The sequence below is a fragment of the Calliopsis andreniformis genome, chromosome 3, assembly GCF_051401765.1.
Source record: "Calliopsis andreniformis isolate RMS-2024a chromosome 3, iyCalAndr_principal, whole genome shotgun sequence".
NCBI lineage: Eukaryota > Metazoa > Arthropoda > Insecta > Hymenoptera > Andrenidae > Calliopsis > Calliopsis andreniformis.
This window is the reverse complement of record NC_135064.1, coordinates 21,394,551-21,413,242: the sequence shown is the minus strand read 5'-3', so window position 1 is coordinate 21,413,242 and position 18,692 is coordinate 21,394,551. Positions and strand designations below refer to the sequence as shown.

At 43.2% G+C, this 18,692-nt stretch overlaps 1 protein-coding gene across 1 annotated transcript in view; it reads right to left on the bottom strand.

Moving 5' to 3' along the window:
* Window positions 1-2,545: 2,545 nt before the first annotated feature.
* Window positions 2,546-18,692, bottom strand: part of LOC143177516 (uncharacterized) — a 32,370-nt gene continuing 16,223 nt past the window's right edge. The window contains exons 2-10 of the mRNA XM_076375465.1: window positions 12,777-12,999; window positions 11,989-12,429; window positions 10,105-11,443; window positions 8,479-9,782; window positions 7,194-8,038; window positions 6,334-6,556; window positions 5,670-5,766; window positions 5,568-5,604; window positions 2,546-2,691 (exon numbers count right to left, since the gene is read on the bottom strand). Of these exons, the coding sequence (XP_076231580.1) occupies window positions 2,572-2,691; window positions 5,568-5,604; window positions 5,670-5,766; window positions 6,334-6,556; window positions 7,194-8,038; window positions 8,479-9,782; window positions 10,105-11,443; window positions 11,989-12,429; window positions 12,777-12,999 (4,629 nt within the window). The 3' untranslated portion in view covers window positions 2,546-2,571. The remainder of the gene's footprint in view (window positions 2,692-5,567; window positions 5,605-5,669; window positions 5,767-6,333; window positions 6,557-7,193; window positions 8,039-8,478; window positions 9,783-10,104; window positions 11,444-11,988; window positions 12,430-12,776; window positions 13,000-18,692) is intronic.

Genomic DNA, 18,692 nt, shown 5'->3' with positions numbered 1-18,692 from the left:
TGGATTTTCCTTTCACTCGTTTGTCGGCTTCCCGACCGAAAGTGGAAACACTGGTGGGAGTAATTTTCATTATTCGCCTCCAAGGTCACTAACACGAGTATCTTGGTTCTCACTGCGACGTTTCATGAATATTGCAGAATAATTATTTATCGGATGGACTGTAGAATAATTATTGGTGAAAGACTTGGATCATTAAAAAGCAGCGGCAACCTAGACGTTTGAATAGTGGAGGATGCGCGTGGCTATCTGATTCTGCGCAATCGTATGCTCCAAAATGGCGTACGAACATTTTGAAACCACAAGTAAATAGAAGTTATAACCTAGTTATGCTGAATGTAGATACATATAAATATAGTGTCTCAGGTCTTTCTGGTCGAACATTGAATAATAGAGTATACATGAAAGTCTAGCAACACAATTAAATTGAAGTAAATTTGTAGAACCTTTAGACACCTTATTTTATCGAATTATTTTCTGTTCATTTTTGTAGGTATACTAAAAAAATAAATAAATACTATACTACTTGTAATCATTGTGAATATACTATAGGTACGGTTAAAATTAAAATGCATACAAATTAATAAACTATCCACATGTGAATATATCTAATATCAATTACAAAAAATATTAACAATATACCAAAAAATCCTGAGACATTCTATGCTCGCAAAACAGACCGACGTAACTACTTTATTTTCATTCTCGAAATAGCCTCTCAAATTTCTCGCATCAATTCTATATTATAAACCATTGTCTATTTTCTTTACCGTTCCTAAATAAAAACGCTCCTCCTCTCCGACTAAAAATACGAATCCCACCTTTCACGCCTCAGCTAAACTCCAAACTCAACCTTTCCAATTTCTGACTTACGTCGTTTCACAACTACTCGATCCTATCTCACACATGAAAACTACAGCAAGAAATAATCATAGCGTCAGCCCCTACTTCGATCCGCGCATGACACGAAATCTACTCACACTGTTCGAAGTTTGAACCGCACGGTGCCACGACTTGGCGCGCGTGCCCTGAATCGCGTCACGAAAATGGAGGAAACAATGATACTGGTTCTCGTATGCATGCACTTCCCTGCACCAAGGGTCCGTTTTCTTAGCTTGCCTCGAGGACCAAGGCAATCGCGAGAAAATCGTCGGTCGAGTGGAATGAATTTACGAAGTGTCAATTATCCACGCATGCCGACCCGTCTCGTCATCCTCTCTCGTATTCGCATTGTTCTTGCTCGTTGCATCGGGCCTAGGCTCCTCTGCGAACCGGCTCAGAGAGAAAAAGCGAGAAAGAGAGGCCCAGGAACAAGAAGATGGCGCGGGGGAGCTGGAGCGAGGGGGGCAGAGCGCGCGCGAAGCGACAGAAAGGGAAAGAGAAAGAGGGAAACCGCGGCAGAAGGAAGAAGGGAAAACGAGTCTGCGCCGTGGCACAAATGTGATCGTGCCCGTAGCCGACGAAAGATTCACGATCGAGATGCGATCGTAACGTAAGATCGTGCCAAAGAGGATTTCCAAACTCGGCCGAATCGACCGATCGACTCGGACATCACTGCCAACTTTTGGGAATGCCTCGACCAGTCCCCTAGAAATTTCACCCAGGACGCTGGCTTTCTCCAGTTTTATTATTCGAGTCAACTTTTCATTAGGACAGAATTTCTGCATGGAGACTAGCGATTTTCAAATCTCGCGCCGTTTTCGTGGAGGGGTCCAGTGGACAAACAATGGTAGGGAAACTTGGTGGTCCTGTTTGGAGTAACTCAGAGAAGCTCAGATAAATTTCCAGGGATCGAAGCTAAATATTTCTGTAACTCAAGGAGGTTCTAAATTCAAATATACGAGGCCTCTCGTTCCTATGCTCGAATCTCGTTTCAATAACTGAATGACAAGAGCCCGTCTGACGATATGCTTCGAGCGAGGATGACGTTACAAAAAGCACGGCGATGGCGAAGGTGAACGAGAGAAAAAAAAAGCAGACAGCTCGCAGCAGCGAACCGGACCTATCGTCCTGCGCCGACTAACCTAACCTCCAAAATAAATAACGCGCTCGGTAGAGAGCAGCGAACGGAGCAAGTCGAAACTCCTCACGGAACAATTCCAAGAAAATACCTCGTGACAATGCTTTTCGAACCCATTCAAACCGCTTGCATCAATGTCAGCAGTTCCGTCAATGTCACTTTCGAACATCCGATTCGTAGCTGAGGTCTCGCGTTACCTGCGCCGCCGAGTTGCTCAGTGATCGATCGACAGCGTCTGCATCCCTCGCTTCTCGGTGTTGGTATTCGACTTTCGTGTCCCCTGGATCATCGAGCCGCGACGGAGGGACAATATGTATATGTGTATGAATACAGAGTTCGTGGGCCGGAGTCTGCGCGACAAAAACTCACCTCAAGTGAGCGCGAACCGACACGCGCGCTTCCCGCGCACGGAAACGCGCGTCACCTCTGCTTCGATCGACACTCTGGTTGAGAGATGCGTGGATTGATGGTGTACGGATTAAACGACGCGAATTCGCGATAAGAGAGAGGAGGGAAAGAGAGAGAACGATCGAACGTAAATCCAACAACGTGCCTTACCTCGCGAGCGGCCGCCGCGACACTGAACGCCGCGGACACCTGTCGCCACTAAGGCGACAGTGGCGCCGCCACGCGGTCAACCCCCTCCCTATACCGTCCCGCGTACAAAGACCACCCTGGAACATCTGACGGGACGCGAGCAGGAAAACACAAGCTGTCCCCGTGATGCAGTAGCTTTTACAGCATGTTTGGCGCGTCATGCTGAATTAAAAGGATTGCGCGTAGTGGGGTGATGTCTTTATCTGAGAGAGAAAGAGATTTTGGTTTTTTGTTGTCGAGGGAGTTTCTTTAAGAGTAGTTTGGTAGTTGAGAGTTTGATCAGTTATGCTTGAGTTTTATTTTTTTTTTTTTTTTTTTGCGAAGAACTTGCTTTTATGTAATCTTTCTTTATTAAGAATAAGAATTCTGTTTGGTAGAGTTCTGTTGAATCAGTGAGATGAAAAACACTATATAGTCCAAAATTAGATTCCAGTTTTTGAATGATCTTATAAATATATCTGGACCCTAGAACTGAAGTGTACCTATTAAGTCCATTTCTTTTCTGTATGATTTAAGATTTAATATAGTTTGGCTTTGGGATCCAGATATAATTTTAAGATTATTTGGAAAAGGCTATTTTGGACTTGTACTTGTTCTTCAACTCGCCAATTCAATTAAAATGTCGACTTAAATTTTATGAATATATGACTTACAAAATTTTGTCTTATAACTACACTCAGCTACAGATTTAGCCGAGACTAATTTTTGCCTTTGATGAATAATATTGTCTTTAATATAGTACGCTTAACATTGTTACATCTTACAAAATTAAGAAAGTACTCCAGGGTCACATTTCTCCGACTTTGAGATAATACTAATAAATTACATCAGTACACTGTATGGAGCTAGCTGATCAAGATCTCAGAAAAAGATAATGCTCGAGCAACGTCAATACACCTATACATAAGTATATTTTTATCACTATCTCAATAAGTCCTCACAATCTCCCCCGAAAAAATAAAACAGCTTAAATACAACACAGAAAATCTTTAAAGCTTTCTTTTATAATCCCTCATCAATTAAATACTTCCTCTATTAACCAATACCTCTGATACAACCAAAAAACAAGACCAGTAATTAAAATCCAGATCAGATACGACTGTGCATGAAACGATGCTGAAAACTCTCTGGTAATAACTTCTACAAACAGAATTCATTCCATCTGCAATAAACCAGCGACTGACAAACCTGAGGGATTAATCTTCTCAGTAAGTTACTCTCGCATGAACAAATCTAATTTGCAAACGAAGTAAAGAAGCTACTATACGAGGACCGCAAAAATATTGCAAGAAAACGAGAACTAGCCAAAGTTAGAGAAAACTCGAAAAACAAAGTGTATACCTACATACGTTATCCGACGTCCTGAGTAAACGTACAAACACGAAGCAGTTCGTTGTTTTGTGGCCATCCAAAAACCGGCAATACTGTCGTCAAACAAACTTTATCCGACCAGTTGGAACGACTAATTCCCCCGAACGAGACCCGAGCTGCCTTTCCATCCGTCTCTGACGTTCTTTTTCCTTTTTTCGATTTTCTGGCCGGTTGTTCGCCTGCACGGTCGTTTACAGGGGTGGCGGTTTCGAGGACGTCGCGCGGGGGACTCCTAGGAGCCAAATGAAACGGCAGGGATGGTAATTGTGCGGTGAAAAAATAATCAGCTGGCGCAGCACGTAGAGCGTAACCGTAAGTGCGGCTGTGCGCATTGTTGTCTCGGTACTAGGAGACCCCACGAGGGTGACAAGCTCACAAAAGGGGATGCTGGACCCATACAGACGCGATGGGAGGTAACGCCGCGTGCGGAAGGGTGTCGCCGCTGCGATAAAATTCTATAGCCTGTCGGGGAAATACGTACGAGTGACTTGGCGACCGAAGACCGTGAAGACAAAGGACTCGTTGTATCTAAACTAATTTCTGTTTTAGGAATTCATTTTGAAAGTTGGCGGTATATGAATATGTGAGTCGCTTAGTTGGTAATTGAAATAGGTGTATGCACTTGCAGATATGAGTGGCGGTCATAGAAAATTTATGGACTGAATAATAGCAGGAGTATTATTAGGTATAATCCTTGCATGTATACGTAAGCGTAATTACGTAAAGTAATTCTTCAAAATAAATTAACAAAACTTCATGTCTCTTGCTTTTCTATTTTTCTATTTTCTATCTTCTATTATTTTTTCATTTTTTCTTGTGAAATGTCTATCTACGTATCCTGTGTATAATATATGTACTCAGCAATAGAACCATTTATCTCATAAAATGCCCATAAACAGAGAATTAATTCAGTAGAACTGCAATTTCTCTACTTCACGTTTCCGAGACAAGCTCAACGAACCGTGCTGCAATATTTCCTTGCAGCGTAATTGAAAATTCGATACGCTGCGACGCAAGAAGAGAAAAGTTACAAGAAAGGGGAAGTGGCTCCAGAAGGCTCCTTTGTTGATAGTACTTTGCGTGGAATATGAAAAAAAAGAAGAGGGAGTCTGGAGCAAAGGAGAAGCTCTCTTTCGCACATCTCTCATGAGAAACAATAATGTCGCGCGCGCCACCACTTCTGATGTCGTCTACCCTCCTCTCATCTTTGTTCGTCTGACTTTTTCGAGTACGTGTTGCCCTATCCTCGGTTACCTACATGGCTCTCCTTCAATTACTGATCGTGGGAAGCATGGTACACGAATAACAACCGAAGAATGCTATACGAAAAAATGAGTAGCTGGAAAGGTGGAAAAATATAAGAAAAACAAAGGGGGCGCCATTTTTATGGCACGTTTCGCGCTGTTTATGTCCTTTTCTGTAGGTCTTCGAATAAGATTATAAAACTTGAAATACGGCACTTCGAGATTTATAATCTCAACCTTTAAGAATATAAAGCAATAAGCAAAAAGCATTCTATGTTTTCATAACACTTTTAAAAAGAAATTAGAAATATGATAAACAATTGTATATGCAGACTCACCGGAATGTAGCCATCAGGTTGAGTTCTCTCGTTGTCCCTGTAGAAATTTCTCTCATTACGATCAGAAGTCCCAAATTTGTATTGTTCACACGAGACACCTACCGATTTCGTCGCTGTATCACTGGCGTCTGCGGAGTACTGTCGTGGATGATCACCTGGGTAGCGTCGATCTCTTCACACTCTGAACTGTCCGAAGAGTCTGTAATAAAAACGCCAACAGTATACATTAGAAAAGGAAACTGTATTCCTGATAATCAAAGACTCCCCCCCGTTGCAGTATAATAAAATAGTCGACCAGCATTCGACCCCCAATTTCATCCGTTTCAACATTCATCACCATTAATTTCATTCTAAGCACTCCCCGAGGGTTATGGCGATTGCAAACTACCCGAATTTATGGTTCGTTATTTCTCAACGCCCGGTAACCCAAATTTCCTTTCATCAAGGGAACTGCAATCACCAAAATCTGTTCGTTCGTACGAACTGAGTCCTAATCCTATCAGCTCCCCTTTCAGCAGTGTGTGTGCCCACGACTCAGCACCCATCCATCAGGTACGCCACAATTCCCAAAAGGAAGGATCCCATTGATTCGCTTCAAAGGGACCACTATACAGTGTCCTCTCGTTAACAGGGTCCAGCCTCGAACTATTTTAAACCCGATACTGACCGTATTCGATCTAGCTGATAATTCGACGAGCGAACCGACGTAACCGCGAACGCGTGCGCGGTTGACTGCAGATTGCGTTAAATTCGTTCGGTAACTCACCCTCCTCGACGCGCTCGCGTTTACAGATGCGAGACAAGACGGGGCTAGGGCACAGAGCTGTCGTGTCGCCCAGCAAGTCGTCGATGTTGGTGTGCTCGCCGATGAACAACGGTAACGTGGAGGGTCGTTTCCTTGGCGACGATCTCCGTGGCGTTGGCTGCACGTTGTCGTAAGGGGATTCCCGTCCGCCGTAATTGTCCGGCGGATCTGGAGGATTTTCCACCTGAAACGTGTACCGAGACTACTTAGAGCAAAGTCAACTAATATTTAATCAATAGTTATTATTTAATGTGTTCTTTAGATCTCTAGTCAGGTCTCTAGTCGGATCTCTAGTCAAATCTTTAGTTAAAGCTTGATGTGTCATGATTTTCTAATTTTTCAGTACAGTGGATTTAAAGTTAGGTAAACCAATATTTGGAGGTAGGTAAATGCACATCTTCAAATACACATCTTGATGATCTTTTGCAAACTGATATATTTCATCTAGATGTGCATGGAGAAGTTCCTACATATCTCGAATTCAAAAAGAAATGACACATCGGATTTTGTCATCTGACTAGAGAGATAAGTACTTCTGAACAGGAGAGAGAAACGAGAGAGAGAAAAGTTCATCGTGTTAATATAATTAAGATAATGAAGACAGAGGCTTAATCATATTTGTAAAAAGAAGTCCTTATCTCTCAATTCACAAGTCACAGATTCTCACAGACTTCAGAAACCTACCATCTGATATCTTAATCAAGGATTCAAGATTTTCTTTCACCCTTAAACAATATTCCATGGCATATTATCAGATGGGGTCATGGGCTTGTCAGTTAGGGAGCGTGAAATGAATAATGCACGATATATGATCGGTTTACCCCTTCGGGACTGGCGCGATCCCCAAGCGGCTCGTCGGGCGGCGGAGGCGGAAACTCGATAGGGAATCTAGAGAGGCTTCTCTTCGCGTATATCTCAGGTTCAGGGTTAACGCCAATATCGATTCTCTCGAACGACTCGGAGGAGTCAGACGTGCTGTGAGAAGTTTCCACGGGAATCTTGACGACCCCTTCAGGAACGTTCGCCGAGCTGCTCATCCACCATGGCTTCTCTCCTGACTCGACATGTCTGATTTTCCCGATACTCCTCTCATATGTTTGACTATCGTCTACTTCGTCATGACTATTGACGTTCTGACTAGGCGTCGATGCCACAGGAATGACTTCAATTCCTTCAGGTACGCTTTCAGGATCGTCGCTCATCCACCAAGCTCGTTCCCCAGATTGCTGGTGCCTGAGTCGATTTCTCTTCTCGCTGGATCGTGTACTGCATCGACTGGATCCTCGTTTCGAAACAGGAGACCCTGAAGATTGCTTCTTTCGTTCCTCCGATGGAACACTGTCGTTCGAATCCAACCACCAAGCTCTGTCTCCAGAATCCTGCCTCCACGTTGTCTTTCTAGGCTCCTCTGAAGAAGGATTATCGTTACCCTCCAGCCACCTAGCTCTGTCTTCAGAGTCGTGCCTCGATACTCCTGAGAAAGATTGTTTTTTCGTTTCTTCTGAAGCTGCGCTGTCGTTGGAATCCAACCACCAGCCTTTCTCCCCTGATTCTTGCCGCGAAATCGTTTGTTTCCTCATGTCCTCCGATGTTGCGCTGGCATTCGAGTCTAACCACCAGGAACGCTCTTCTGAATCTTGCCTCCAGATTTTGTATTTGAATTTACCTGTGGACATACAAATGAGAAGACTTATTCTATCGAATTGGTGTGCCAAGACTTGTACATTGATTAACGCGTTGAAAACTATGAGGGTCACCGCTATGTTCTCAAACTGTTTATAAGTACCTCAATATTTATAAACTTTCACTAAATGCGAATATCAAGAATTGATGATGTAAAACACTAAATGCATCCTTGCAGTACGAAATTTGTCTGTTTTTAGAAAGATCTACTCGAATATATGAAAGAGCGCAGTTGAGAAATCTCTTGGCAGTGAATTTCCTAATTACTAAAGAATCACTCTACTCTTTCACGTCGTAAATCATACAATGCACTAAACGCTAGTTTTAAACGTGACCACAGGTCTCCGCGTAAATTGTAACAAAGCCGACGCATCTAGAATCACAATTCGCCCTCACGATCTAAAAACGTAAACACTGACTCACCATCGTCAGGTAACGTGTTGCTGACGGTCGTTTCTTGGCTAATGTCGTCGTTACACACGCTAATCGCTTCGATACCTTCGGGCACGTTGTCGGGGTTCGGGTCCATCCACCAAGGCTGTTCCCCTGAACAATTCCTCCTGATCTTCCTACAATTCTGCTTCCTATCGTCGTTCCTCTCTGAATTCGTGAAGCTGCCGCTCTTCGAAAGGCTCTTCGACACGGACGTGTTATGATCGGACTTCTTGACGTCCGAGCTCTCCTCGTTGGAGTCTAGCCAACCGCTCGACTTGCCGGACTCGCTGGAATCTTGATGCTTATTCTTAAAAAGATTCGTCACTGGCGCTAGAGCTCGCATCAGGAACGACTTAGCTTCCTCCGTTTTCCCTGAACGATCGCCCCTTGACCTCGGGCTGGACGGCGGCCTGGGCGGCTTGTCCGTCGTCAGGGACATCTCGTCAGCTGACGACGCCAACACGCTCGTCCTAGACGAGCCGGCGCTTATCTTGCCTTTCCTCTCGCAGAAAGGGGACTTGGAGGCTCGCCTTCTGCGACGCCTTGATTCAGGCCGCGTCTGCTTATTATCCTCGTCCTCTTCGCTGCTCGACGAATTCGAGGAGTTTGAGTCGCTGTTGCCGCTGGAGCTCGAGCTCCTGTCCTTCCTGTCCCTTCGTCCAGGTGATTTGGAGCTACTTCTCGATTTTTCGAGCCTCAACGAACCCATCGAGCCGCTCTTGCTCACGGTGCTCTTGGACCCACTCGAAGGCATTCTCAGCCTCGATCTATTCGATTTTCCTGAGCTCGGGGACTCTGACGGAACTGCCTGATGAATAGGTTCGGAATTCGGTTCGGATTGCGAATCTTGAGAACTGACGGACACGCTACGTTGACACTTCTTTTTCCTACTGTATTTCGACTGCGAAGGATCGCCGTTCTCCATGTTCAGCGTCGACTTCCGGAAATCTTTGTTGACGTACTTCACAGGCATGATACACTTTGACGTACCGGATGTTGTCGCGTCGCTCTTCGGCACAGGTGGTTTGCCACGCGCGTCCGGCGAACCGCCTTGTCTCAGATTCACTGACGACGATCCACTCGACGACTTCCCCAGCGACGCTGGCGATGGCGACGCCTTTATTTTTGAACCCTGACTCGTCACCGAACTGGCTGACGACGACTTCGATCTGCCAATTGGCACATTCACAGCGGATCCGTCTGACGAGTCGGTTCGCGTCATTTGACGCGGAAGATTTTTCGACGACCCGCTGCGGGACTGAGGCGTTGCTGATCGACCCTGGGAGGAGACACTGTTTGACAGAGAGGCGTGGAGAAATGTCAGCGTGAGTGTTTCAGAGTGAAATGTGAAAAGTTTTGGCAAAAGCAGAATTTAGAAGTTCGGTGGAAAAACTGGTCAAAGAAAGTTATTAAATAGTAAACTGTATAAAGATTCAAACAAACGGATGTTTTTGCTAAAAATTGGTGCTAATTGATTTTTGCACCGAGTCCTTCAATTTTTCTTTAAATAATTCCAGGTTGTAATAAATGTATTATTGAGTTTAATAACATCAGTTACTACTAACAATAAGCAATAGTTCACTAATTCTAAATTAGTAAGAGCTGAATACCCACCTCTGAAGAGACTCTTTCCCAGACGGAGTATTATCTCGCTTCAGCGAGGCGATATCTTCACTCTGCTCTTGACAATATCCTTCAACTATTCTAGAAGACTCTTCATGTCTGGAGAATGAGCTGGCATCAGACTTAGGTGTTGAACCTCTTCTTTCCCGCAAACCGTCAGACTTCGTCGAAGAACTCGATGACGACTTCGCGATCTTAACTTCGTTCTTTGTTACAGCCCAACCTAATCTCGGTATAGACGGTCTTCTTTGATTGGAACTCTCGTTCTTGGATACCGAACTTTCTCTACTGCTCTGTGCCTCCTCGCTCCTGGAAGCACTTTCCCGAGAGTCTCGTGACTTGGTGACAATAGTCGATTGCTGTGGTGAGTCCTCCCTTTTCAGGGACGAGTCACCATTGAATGCCTTGGGACTGGCAAAACGATCGATTCTCGCTCCAGCCTTTCCAGGGGGACCTGGTCGAGCCTCGCCACTTTGTACTTTGGTGTCCGTTTGATCTCTGCCTGAAATCTCCTGTCCATTGCTCGCGGACGTTTTAGAAGCTGAGTCTGTTTTTGCAACTGGAGAATCGACGCTAGCTCTCGGGTAACCGAAGGCTTTAGCGTTTTGCTCGCTTTGGTTCCGACTCGAGTGAATTTCTTGGCTAGAATTTGGCGATACCTTTGACGAGGGATCATTTCTCGGCGGTATCGCGGTATCGTTCGACCTAACAAACGCGAAACTGTTCACTCTGGAATTCGCTGTGTTTCCAGAGCTGTTGAAACCTCTAGCATATACTGGAGTCCCGCTCGAGTTTGTTGAAAATTTGTCTAAATAGGTTGACCATGGTGACCCTGAGATCCTACCACCGCCACCGAATCGCGAGAATCTTGATGCCTCGTCCACCCTATCGCACTGAGCCTCTTGGTCCTTCGACTCTGTCTTTTTTCGAACTCGGGTCACTTCCTTCTGATAAGCGATGCCCATGTCGGCTCTCCTGCTTCTCACGTAGGACGAAGAAGCTGGCGGACTAGGCGACGTACCTCTCGTAACCATCGTTAAAGTCACGGTGTCGTTATCCTGAAGTCTACTGTCAGCCTCGAGTTCGTCGGTCTTGGTTGAAGTTGTTGATGGCTCTTGGCTCGAGTCCTTCTCCGAATTGGTCTTCGAGCCGTCCTCGTCCTTCAAGTTCGCTTGCAGAAGCTTACTGCCTGAAGTTCGGAACCTGTCCGATCCGGAGTAGCTTATGGCTGTGGGAACTCGGTCATTGCTATTTCTTGACGAGAGGAATCGGGAGCTGCCTGTCGAACTGTATCGCGAAGAGATTGGCGCTGAACTCGATTCGGAAGCACCTGTAAATAGTTAATGTTAAATGTCTTGAGTTCTTTCAAGGCAGGTGGGTTTGAATATAATTATTATTTACACTCATGAATCATAGTTATACATAGGTATTTCTACCATATTTTGATATTCAAATTTTATAGCACTAAATTTTCAAATATTCAAATTTTTAGGCCTTTAAATATTTAGATTTTCAAATATTTAAATATGCAATGCGTTAAATATTCAAATCTTCAAAATCCCGAAGTTTCAAACTTTCAAATAATTCAAAGTTTTCAATATATTAGTAATTTTAGAAATGTTCCAATATTCAACGTTTGAAAGTTCTCTAGCTTATACTCATCAAAGATCGAGCGTATGTTTCCATATAAAGCATAAGAGAAGCATCAGATTAAAGGAAGCCTTATCAATATCCCTAACCGCGGTTCATGAAATGCAAAGATTTGCCCCGATCTCTTACCCCATAAGCATAAAGAAATTACCCTCTACTTATGAATTCCCCCTACGTTCTATATCTATAAAATTCTGTTTGAGGCAAATAGCGATATGAACTTACTGGAGGCACCAGATCGACCATAGGAGGACGCTCTCGAGTACACTCTGTAGGAGTTCGATTTCCCGACGCTGACTTCCGGGCTAGGCTCGCGGGAGCTTCTTCCGGAGTTCGGGCGTAATCCACGGTACGAAACTGGCGGATGGTCGCTCCTCTCTTTCTTCTCGATTCTACTTTCGTTTCCATAACTTCGTGCCAAGCCTGATCCGGGATACGTGCTGGATCCGTATCGAGATACTGCGTCAGGCTCCCTGCTCTTCTCGCGAGAAGTGGCACGGTTATATCTGTCCAAGACGGAGGCCGGCCTGTCTGAAGTTTTAGCAGCTGGGTACGAGTACTTCTCGAGCAGGGAGGATCTGCTGCTGGATAATGGACTTTTCGCCCTTACGTCCTCCGACGACGACCTTCCCGGGTGCAATCTACTTTTATCGGCTTCTTTGGTACCTGACAGATAACAGCGTGCTAATGCAGCATCGTATTCCCGAAAATTCAGGGGGTCGTTAACACTCAGTTGATACGATGTCAGGATTATAACATAATGTGGCGAGATCACTGTGACTTTATTGTGAGCTTAGACGCACACAACCAATAATTAAAGATCGATTACAGATTGAACAGAATTTTATATGTCGACTGTCTTCTTATGCGTCAGATAGAAAAAGGATTGTTCAGCCTGTGATCGCCCTTTACTTAGACCAACAATTTTGTCTGTGTGTGTGTGTGTGCGTGTGCGCCTAGTCTAACTAATAGTTAATAGTAGGATACTTCTAATTGTAAGTTAATCGACTCACTGGAATACTTAAAAGTAGGTTTCTCTTCAGTCTTATCCTTTTTCAAAAACGCGTTCCCAAACCCGGAGACTCTCTCCTTTCCAGAAATCCGACTGGAAGTGGAACCAATGGACGAATAAGTGTTTCTGCAACTCGGTAGACTGCTTCCTGTAGAAGTGGTTCTCCCGTAAGTCCCGCCAGTGAGCCCAACGTTGGCTCTGGATCTGTAGGCACCAGCATCGCCCTGCAAACAGTAAACTGAATTAGCTAAATAGTTATTACTATTATTCTAAATATTCGATACATATAAATCATATTTTTATGTACTAATATTCCATGTATCCAATGCTGCATACATCTGAGGACAGATTAGTATCTACTAACTTACATTTCTAACTTGCTATATACTAGCTGCTCCAGACTTTTCTACTAATCAACTGATCAATAGAATCAGAAGTGGAAGTTGGAAATTAGGTGTACTATGATCAAGTGACCAAAATCCTGTCAATAGGTGAATATCATTAAAATATGTTCATACTATCTTGCAACTGCTTGTCTTATCTATCATTTTAGTCTCTAGATATGCTTTCTAACCATGCAATTCTCCATTCTTCACCGATGCTTCTCTATACAGTAGAAAATGAAAATCCTTTTTGCCTTCTTACTTCCACTCACGATTTTATTCTCACAGTCAGGAAATATTTATCCAGGGCACCGTTACTCGCCCATCGATCGGTCCAGCTCGATCCAAATCGGAGCAACTGCCGGAAATGTCCTCCGCCCGGTTGTTGTTCCACGAACAGCAGAACAATCGGAGCCTGGTGAACTTCGTGCCACTCTCGATGTAAAATTACCAGTCGAGATCGACCACCGTGGAGAGCGCGTGTTCTTTTTCCACGGCAGATTTATGCGTCGCTGTTCCCGCGACTCGAATATTTATTAACCAAGATAGAATCTTGCATTGCGTTTTAGTTTGAACTTTAACGCCGACCACATTCGACGACGGAGGAACGACAGCACGACGTGTGTCGTAATTTTTATTTTCGTTCAGTGAAGTTTCTTTGAATCACGTCCTTGTTTTTCTTGTGTTATGCCTGTCGCTATTAGTTTTTTAAATAGCACATTTTTTATGAATGATATAACAGTTTTAGTTTAAGCTCGAGAAGTGAACGTATGTTTACTTCGACTGAGCATTGATACTAAATTTATTATGCTTGAATTTGCATAGCTTTGTGAACGCGAAGTTACATTTTGGATGGCACCGCTCAGAAGGACAGGGTGCAGAAAACAAGAGAGGGGCGGGTTAAGGTAAGCCAGGCGGGAATGACATACTTCATGGACGCTTGATGGCGAGAAATGATAATTCGTGCAATTAACATAAGTTTGGCGGATTGCCCCGTGCTCGAAATAGACGACCCGACTTGGCCGGGTGTAATAACCTTCCTGTTTCTCTTTCATCTACTGGGTGTAACCACTAAAAATACATCGGTCTAAATTTTTTAATATTAATTTATAATTTCATATATACAACAATTTCTGTTGTATATAAAATAATTCACAAACTTTATGTCGTCCTTGCTCGATTTTTCCATGGACACTAAAAATAGTATGCGAACAGATACGCGAAAAGACAATTTCTAGAAAGTTGAATGTCCTTTCTGCTTGTGAACAGTTCGTGAACTCTGATGTATCCACACCTTCACGAGCATCTACAGTAACAGTTTCTCTTAAACCATCTTCTTCTCGTGAAAAGTCAAATAAACATCAACAACAACTCATCGATGTGCTTCATTTGATAAAAACAAGAACATCGAGATGTTTGTAAACAGGAGTCCACTCTTCTCGTACAAGAGACTTTACAAGTTTGCGTTTTCCTCTCAAACACTCCTTAAACACTCAACCCCAGCGAAGGTTTATTTATCTTGAGCAAGCTCACGCAGTAGCAGCCATGCAACCATAATTTCAATTTAAATTCAATTACATTCTAAAGCTCCAGCATCTTGCGCTATCGCGGTAAGATGAGATCCCCCGCAGAAGCGAGGGGCCTCCGTGCTCAAACTTTTAAAAAGTCCCGTTCGTTATTATGCTAATGCCATTCGGGGTGATAATAGAATTACGACGGACAGTTCTTAAGACCACTAAAGCGATTCCTTTCAGTGGAAACGCCGAAAGGGGGCCGGAAACGATAACTCCTTTGGACTCGTTTATATCCGGCCCATTAACATGGCCCGAGCCTTTCACCCGCAAAACGTGGTCCCTCAATGGCAACATTGGGCCCTTCGACTTCTTTTACGCGAATAGGGACCATGGTCACGCACCGTGGACTTCCTTTTCTAGACGATTACACTACTGTTTGTGATAATGGTAACTGTGGATATAGTTCCTTTGACTGTGACTAAGAAGCTATGAGAAAAGGGTCACAGTTCTATAGAGTGTTCCGAAACACGAAGACACAGGTTCAGGTAGCTAAGCAATTGTCGTTACAAATTAAGTTGGAATGATTGATTTCACTGAACTCTATTCAATGATGACATCAAATAAACAGATGGGTATTTATGAAGTTTGAAGTTTTCTTAAATTACGTCCACATACTTTGAAACACTCTGTATAATTAATACTAAAATAATCCAAGGATTTCAAAATTTGCATTAAAACTGTAGAGTACCTAAGAAATATATTTTCTCTCGTACCTGAGAGTCAGAAATTCTGAATATTGTATAGTACTACTTGTACAACTACTTTAACGAGCTCGTGAAATAATCCTTAAAAATACACGGTATAATAATTTCCTTTGTTTATTGTTCGTTGGCTCAGCAGTCTAAAATTAAACACCCATCGTTCCCTATCGTGCTCCCGGTTCATTAGTTACATTAAAATGCTCCTCGTACACCGTCCCGGATCGCGCCCCCTCCGATGTTGAACTTCGATATTAGTTCAAGAAGTCACCATAAACATTTTGGCAGCCAGCCTCGACCGTCTTTGGCTAAATTCAGAAGGCAAAGGTTTGCCAAGAAGCCGAACGAGAACCTGTTACGACGTCCATTATCGGCTTTACAGTGGTTTACTGGATGATCACGAAGTAAAGCGGGGGAATTGCAAGCACGAAACTTTTGCCAGCCTAGAACTTCCCCCCTTAGACGTTCAAACTCTCTAGAAATTTGTTTTCGCATTAAAATTCGAGGAGGTGTACCTTTCGTCAACTTCGACAACTTGATCCTAAAGATTTCATCAATATTTTATTACCACATTTTTTATCTGTTAGTTTGATGTAGTCATTAGTGATTTGTGTGATAATTAGTGTACCTAACCTATTTTACATTTCGATATTATCTGTATGAAATATGTAGATTGCTGTACTTCGAATTTAAAGATTGAAAGTTCAAATATTGTCCCAGAGAATTAAGAAATGTGGTTAAACATAATAGAAAAGAAAAAGTCAGTGTTCCATAGATCTTCCTGTAAAAACAACTCTATCATCGCCTTCTATTCTTCATTTTTTCATATTCCAGAAAATGAATAATGAAGCAAGCTTCTCTAGCACACATTGTCACTTAGATAAACAAACTAAGCACATGATCTATTCCCAACTCAAGGATGCTCGAATGTTTAGAAAATACACATCTTTAGACACACTGAACACGTATTCAAAATCTGCCCACGTACGCCGAGAAAATGATTTATTGCAGTGTCCATCCTACGTATGTACCAATAAGCTACACTGGACTTTGGAAAACAGAAATGATGGAGAATTATAAACGAGCCACGCACGCGTGCAGTCAGCAGCTAGCTTCATTTATGAGGAACCCCCTGGCAATGTGGATTTTCTCCCCTTGGATGAGGGAAAGATAAAGCGAAGGGGAAAAAAACGTTCGAGGGAAAGACGAACGTGAGCACAGAATGACAATTGAAAATCTCTTTATAAGTGAACCTTTCTTCAGGGAAATGAGACAACCGAGGTGGCTGCGGCCAAGACAGTGACACAGGGAGACAGAGGGAGGATTTAAAAAAATCGTAAAGAGGGTGAATTGATACGAATGGCCTTCACGAACATTAAACGATAGTACCTGCTCAATTTATCGAGATCGATGGACGATCTATCGGTGTTCGACCCAACAGCTAATCCGTCAGCATGGGAGGTCTTCCTTTGCCGAAGACCCGAGGGTTTCCACCCTCAATTTAGCCTCTGCTTCTCGATATTTCGCCCTGCTGCCGAAAAGCTTTCCACTGGACTCGTCGAATTGAATGCAACTCGACCAGGAAATCTTTCGATATTGCTTTATCGTCCATAAAAATGGCTGTTTACAGCCTCGCCATTTCAGCCACGACCTTTAACTCCGCCACCCCTTTATCGACAGATAAATCGTCCAGCAGCCTGCCGCGGGGCAGCCATTTCTCATGCCAGCGTTTGATCCTGGCTTTTGTTTCGATGACGCCTGCCTTAGCGCATCTGACTTCTGCCTTTCAAGTAATTGAACATGTGGAGTGTAGAGGGACACAGGAGCGATCAATTAACTTATTGGGAAAAAAGTTTAAACGTGGGCTTTTAAGTTTGTTGACCAGCTTTTGTCTTTGAACTTCGCGTATAGAACGATCGTTTCTCGTAGAAGGAAATTGTTAATTTAATTAAGAGAGATATAACTAGATAGTGACACTGATTTATAAAGCTTCATATGACTTTGAAAGGGAGGATGTGTGTAATGCATGGGAGTGGTGTATGGCAAGTACGTGAGATTGGAGAATCGAGTGTTTAAATATTAACAAGCGGGATTTGTGTTTGTATCGAACGCGTGCGATCTTAACGTCACTGATGAGGATGTGGGCGCCCGATGCGCCATGATAGCAGCCCGAGGGGAGGCCAGTAAATTGAAGAGTGTCAGTCTGATTTAACCTCCGTCAACTGGCCGCATTATTATAATTTACGATATGCCACCAGTTGTCACGAATTACGCAGAACGACAGCACGGCTCCGTCTTTTTCTTGACATTACGAAATTACTACGTGCATATTTAGGTTCGTCAAACACGATCCTTTCTTCAAGTGAAGTCAAAAATATAAAAAGTGGAAACTAAGTTTACAATCGAAACACATAGCTGCTTCAAGAATAATTGAAGACATTATCGATCGAATATTAAGAATATTAACTCTCCCTCTACAACCTAAGTCGTTTACATCTCAAACTATTTTTCTTTCTGAATTTTCTTCTACTTCGTTAACCCTTTCCTGAAAAAGTAAGCACCTATTTAAAAATATATTTAGATCCTTTAAAATACAAAGCCACAGAAAAAGACTGCATGGACTCACGATCACATTGCAAAAGGTGTCAGTAAAAACAAAGTTGCAGACTGAGGGTTAATAGTTCTAATAACTTAATAACTATCATAGTGGAAAGTATTTCATTCACATCATCTCAACCCATGAAACAGTGCTTTACTTATCAACGTTGGAGTAAGAGCAAGCACATTCCCAGAGATGGAATTATCCGTTTAATATCGTGAAAGGACTCAGATAGTTGAAACGTCTGGTGTGTTACATGCGTCGACGCGTGAAAGTAATTGCGAATTGAATAATACATCTCATGGTCCGTCATATCTGAAGCGGTTATTAGTATATTCGTGGTCAGAGGGAATGCACAATGTGCAGAAATTTAATCCATCTTATATTCTCGACGGGCGTGCGATCTTCCGCAACGGACCGTCAAGTTACTTGGCATTAGTCTGCCTTTTATATTTATTCTTCGTTCCTCGCTGGAACACGCGATACGTTGTATCCGTCTTTCCCAGTCAACCAGCTTAAATGCAATTTATCAACCGATGCTAACTTCGGTTCATCTTCTGGAATTGCATTATATATTCCATCATAAAACTTGAATTCGATGAAATATTGCCGAGGAGCGAGAGCGCGGGGAACGTCGAGGAGTCTCCTTTTTCGAATAAGACA